Raw genomic sequence first — 6,000 nt, forward strand, 5'->3', positions numbered from 1 at the left:
TAAAGAGGAGGACAGGGCGGGTTACTGCTTAAAAATCAATCGCATGGGGAAGGACATGAAGCCCCTCTTTATTCTCTCACTTGTTTCTCTCTTTTACGACGTCGCGTCAGAACTGGTCCTATTTGATCCGCTTTATTAGCGCTGCCGGATGATTGGCGCCGATTCGATCGGTGGGGGAACAATTTCAATAACGATCAGGAATTCTGTCGGCTACGGTTCGACGTGGCTTAACGCTCTAGCGGTCTTCGCTGTTTCACGATTTGCGAAAATCGTTTTTTCTTTTGTATCTTTTGACAGTTTCGCGTTTGAAGAAACGTCATCGCTGAAGTCGAATATTTAGTAAAACTAAAAGGAGCTTCTTTTGTTGTTGAACATTTCTCTAGATGAACAGCATGATCCTAGTACAGGTTAAAATGTTATGATATTTAAAGTATTAAAAGCGTTTTCGTCAAGATAGCTTTCCCTAACCCATGTTTCATTAAAAAATGTCGAAAGTTTTACAATAACCGTGTCACAAACTATCGGATTCACGAGACGACATCCGATTCCTGTTGAGGAATCCACAAAGAAGATACATATCGTGTACGTAGCGTCGGACCTGCAAACAGATCATGGTAATTGCTTATTGTTAGCAGTATTGGCTGACGTGATTGGACCCAGTTGCTCCCTCGTGTGTTCACGTTTTACGATCTATTGTCGGTCCTTTACGGGTTTATGGTTGTAAGTCGCGTTAGTAATCGCTGCATGCGAATTAGAACCGAGTAATACCCTAAGTGACCGAATACTAATCGGGTTAATGGCGCGGTGATTACTGTGGCGTTGGATCTTGACGAAGAATTTACTGAGTTACCGGTTCAGGAATTTCTGCTGTGGAGATTGATTCGTTGTGACGCCAATATTATAAATTAATAAATTACAAGGAGATATGTATTGTATACAGTTAGAAGCATAACTGATCACTAGACTGCGGATCTTTATGCAAAGTAAAAATTGTCTGCATCGATTGCAAGGAATAGAAACTAAATAGAAAGTTATTTCTTCTCTTAATGGTTTTAATAGAGGAGAGAAATCATATATTGACATCTTCAATCTTAAAAATTTTCCAACAATTTTGAATTTCATCTACTCAATTTTGAATTTCATCTACTCAATTTTGCTATAAATGCATAAAGATCCGCAGTCTTCTGATCACACACTAAAAAAGTTGTAAAAATCAATTTTTACTATTGTTTTTCACAATTCCAACCAAATGCATTTCATCAAAATATTTTTTAGACGTCATTTACTAAACTAATTCTTCCAGCCTTATACAGAAATTGAAGTCGTTTGGGTCCATTCATAAAACAAGTTATTCTGATTTAAAGTGTGTGTGTGTGATCAGTAGACTGCGGATTTTATGCATCTATGACATAAATGGGTACGTACAATTCAAAACAGTGGAGGTATTAAAAAGATTTAAGTTTCACCTTAACAAGATAATGAAAAGAAGGATGAAATTTTTATTTGGCTCCTGTGTCTTGCAATCAATGCAAACATTTTTTATTTTGCATAAAGATCCGCAGTCTAGTGATCAGTTATGCTCCAAACTGTATATGTACATCAAGATTAATAGCATTTGTATTACAGAAATATTCGTATGAGTGAGAGAAACTTGATTTATTCTGTTTTCTGTGAAACTATCGATAATAATAATATAACGGTAGGAAAAATATTGAAGAACATTTTATATTTTCCAAATTATACGGGTATAGTGATTCCCGATATGTCGAAGTAACTTTAATGACTTACTTGGGCTATCTACACAGCAGCACGAACAGTTGTCTCATATTTTCTCTTTGAAAAACTCTGGACGTTACGGCCCGCCTTGAGTCGATAATTTCATAGACAGCCCACTTAAGAAGCATCATGCAAAAAAATATAACCTTCAACGTTTAGTCAAGGCTTACGATAATTAATGGGGTGGCTTGTTAGCTCTTATCACTATATTGGTGCAATATGAAGGTAACAATCACCATCACCTCAAATTAATGAGCCCGCAGCTGTTAATAATTGCGACTTTGGCATCGTTCGTTGATATTAAAAAATGGGACAGCTGCTGTTCGCTGGTATACATTTCTGCCACATTCTGAACGCATTGCGGGTACCGCGATGATCAATTTTTTCGTCGGAGGATTACCGGGATCATTTTATTCTCATTAATCGAAAGATATAAAAATCCCGAGATTAGAAACTAACGTTTCGTTCGTCCATCTGTCATATCTAAAATCACTGTGTCGACGAAATAACATATTTAGCTCACGGAGGATATTTTATCTCGGGTTCTGTGATTAAATAAAATTGAATTATGGATATGCATCGGGTAATTAATACTGTTTATTATTTCTGATGACGATATTTAATCGACGTTGAACTCGCGACTGCCATCACCCAACGTTTTATCAAACGCGCCCCGCCATAATTCTCGAAGCTGCGTTAATTCAATTTCCAACGATGTTTCAATGGTAAAATATATTACATTAGACTATATGTGTACCTATACATTATAAATTTCTGAGTTAAATATTAGGTCTTAAATAACTTCCGCTGGCAAATATAATGATAAATATACAACAACTTGGAAAATTACGAACGGGAATTATGTTTAGCTCGGCGTAGCTAAACAAGAATTTTTTCGAACGTTCTGTTCCTATTTTAAACGACAGGATGTTAATCCTGTTATGTTCAGATTAATCCTCTCAATTACCCGCAAATTATTCATACCTGCGAGGGCAGGTGAGCCTGGCCATCATCATCAGCCCGCAACGAAAATGAAATAGCGCCGAGGCAGATTCCATTCCCGTGTAAGGGAACGCGTTTCCTGATAAAGTAATTTACACCCTCCCACCCTTGAGAAAGCTTCGTGGGAAGTTCCATCAAACTCGGCTAGTTTCACTGAAAAATGACCAGCTGAACGCGCCTGGCAATCTGATCTTCTCCCCCGATTCGATCTCGTTTCGCCTGTGGAAGGTAAAAAGTAAACAAGAAAACTGAACGAAAGAAAATCGTAAGAGCACGTGACGTGACGAAGGTATTACAAGGGTTGGTGTGGGGGTCTATTGATCCTCGTAGCTCGCGTGTGAACAGCGCCACATACCGGCCCTCGGCCACAACTAATGTCTTCATCCTTTTCAACCATCTTTTCAACCCCTTTTACCGCTTTCCTCCTGTTCTTTCGAACGTGGAGTCCTGCGCTCGCTCGCTCGCTCGCTTGCGCGCGCGCGCGGCAAAATTCACGCCGGCTCTAAATCGTGCTTCACGCCACGAGCGTTCACGCGAGCCACGGGGTAAAGTGTTGAAACTGTTCATGAATCAAGACACTCCGGGGGGTCGTTGGTCCTTCCGCGTGGGGTAGGTTCCTTCGTGTAGTCCCGATATTTAAACGTCGCCGTCGCGCCGTACCGCCCCTCGAACCACTTTTAATTATTCGATACAGTGCCAGCTCGCTAATTGAAGGCTCGCGACAGTAAGGAGACAGCTACACTATTTACATAGTTTTTAATAGTTTATCTAACCCCTTAACAAGTTTTCAAAGATCATGTCAAATACCCAATTCGATGAATAGTACTGCAACAGCATTAAACAATTATTGCTAGTTAAATGAATATTTTGAGTATTTTATTCACTTCCAATATTTACGAAATTGCATGTAGTAGTAATTGCACGACAATAAATTTGGACTTGTTTTAAAGCTAGAAGTCTCTAGTTGCATAATCCATCCTTCCTTTTGTTCTAAGATTTTAAAAAATATATCGGATCAATTTTTAATCAGCAGTCTAAAATAACTTGTTTTCATGAAATCTGAGATGGTTTCTTGAACGAAACATAGGGAGTTTAAACAGAAATTGTTTGAACACAAAAGATAACTGTTTATTTCGACCTCTGACGATGACTAATGAAGATATCTTTCTCGATCGGTTTCAGGTGTGGTTCCAGAATAGAAGGGCAAAATGGAGGAAGAAGGAGCACACGAAAAAGGGTCCGGGCAGGCCGGCACACAATGCTCACCCGCAGAGCTGTAGTGGTGAGCCGATTCCACCGGAAGAACTGAGAAGAAAGGAGCGAGAAAGGCGACAGAAGAAGTTGATGAAAGCTCTTGAACGGCAACAGAGGAAGCTGGCCTCGAAAGTAAGATTTAGAATTCAGTATAAAATTAGTAACAAGGAAGACTGTAACATCTAAGTCACCGATAAAAGTAATCTGACATTAAAACACGAAGAATCTCTATTAGAGGGGGCAAATTAGCATAAATAAGTAACTAGTGGATAGAAGGACACGATGTTCTCGTTTCAGGGCATCACCGTGGACCTGTCAACGCTGAGAGCCGAGTGGGAGTCGCGGAGCGCGGCGACAGCGGGTTCTCTGAACGGCACGTTGAGCAGTTCGTTCAGCCACCTGAGCAACAACAACGAGAGCAGCAGCGTGTCAGGGTCCGGGAACGACGCGAACGAGGAGATCGACGTGGTGGGAGGCCTAGATTCTTGCAGCGAAAGCGGAAGCGAAAGGGTTGACTCTGCGGCGGATGGTTCTGTCGACGGAGAGTGCTACCCTAGACTGTCTACCAGCGCGGGTGATCAGAACGATCCTCGAAGGAGCGTGAACCAGGTGGCCAGCAACCTGCAGAACCCGAACTCCAGCCTGAGTCTGGATCACCTGAACCATCAGCAGGGCATCAACCATTGGGGCCTGAGCCTTCTGGAGAGAAGAAGGGAGCTGGTGTGCATGGCGGGACTACCGCGCCAGACAACGAACAACGCCAGCAACCCAGAGAGGACATCGTCGGTCAGACAGCAGATCAGCGAGGAGGAGGTCCAAAGCAGTAGCATAGATCTGTCTGTGAAGGGCAGGGAGGAGAGGAAGAGGCTAAACCCGTTCTCGATCGACAGTCTCCTGGGCAACAACCGAACCAGCACACCTGGCATTCACAACGAATACAGGCCCTCGACGCCCACGCTGTCGAACGGAAGGGAGTCGAGCAGCCCCACGTCACCGATCTCGGTACCTACTTCGCCCTCCACGACGTAGTGACTCTAGAAATCGATACATCGACGAGCAACAACCGATGATGCTCGCTACGACTAGTTTGGGACGTTTGATCGACAACGAAGTGATGGGCCAGTCACGAACACTATCGAGAACAACGAGACGTTGAAGTTGAGGACGAGAATACACTGTTTAGAGTAGCATTGTAGTATTGCAGGAGGGATCAGAGATCTTAGGTAATTCGAGGAGGACACTGCTCATCGCCGGTGTCGCCTGTTTCCGAGGACCGAGCAATATGGCCGTTGACTATGATTAGGTACTAATTGCGAACGCGTAGCTCCTCGACGGTTGGTTCTATTCAAGGTTTTGTTACTCGAACCCACGATCTGATTCCTTCGGAGTCATCCGTACGACTGAAGAACGATCGTGCAAGACGGAGGACAACGAGCTCGCTGACTGATCGAAGGAGGGCTTATATCAGTTTCGACATATCTGCATCGAGTGCGTGAGCGATGATGTGTTTGTCCTGCGATCCCCTTCTTCTGCCCCGCTAGAAAACGAGAATGTGCAATAAACACGGACGGCTCTTTTGTTCGATAAGAGGATACGCTAGGACGAATGGGAGTGTGTGTATGTGTGAGAGAGAGAGAGAGTATGTGTGTGTGTGGATGCAAGTGTGAACGCGAGTGCGTGTATTTAATGTAAATAGCTCGGAGTATGAACGAGAACGGTTTATTTAATTATTGTAGCCGATTACCCCAGTTCGTCGAGACGCGGATATTATTTAAAGCAATAGCAGATTTCGCCTGATACACCATGTATATAGGAAGTAAAAATGATCTAGGCAGCAGCTGAAAGAGTAAGACGCGCGGTACAAATGCTGGACTACCGGGAGATATCTCCTCGTTTTTCGTGTACGTCCGCGACGAACGAGACTGACGACGGAGTGAGAGACAGAGGGAGAGAGAGGGGATGTTACGA

The 6,000-nt window shown here is 43.0% G+C and overlaps 1 protein-coding gene across 1 annotated transcript in view; it reads left to right on the forward strand.

The window, feature by feature from the left end:
* The window catches only part of LOC143214776 (uncharacterized), a 58,124-nt gene extending 52,940 nt beyond the window's left edge, over positions 1-5,184 (forward strand). The window contains exons 3-4 of the mRNA XM_076436157.1: positions 3,961-4,164; positions 4,330-5,184. Of these exons, the coding sequence (XP_076292272.1) occupies positions 3,961-4,164; positions 4,330-5,061 (936 nt within the window). The 3' untranslated portion in view covers positions 5,062-5,184. The remainder of the gene's footprint in view (positions 1-3,960; positions 4,165-4,329) is intronic.
* Positions 5,185-6,000: the final 816 nt, after the last annotated feature.

Source organism: Lasioglossum baleicum, chromosome 13 (assembly GCF_051020765.1).
Source record: "Lasioglossum baleicum chromosome 13, iyLasBale1, whole genome shotgun sequence".
NCBI lineage: Eukaryota > Metazoa > Arthropoda > Insecta > Hymenoptera > Halictidae > Lasioglossum > Lasioglossum baleicum.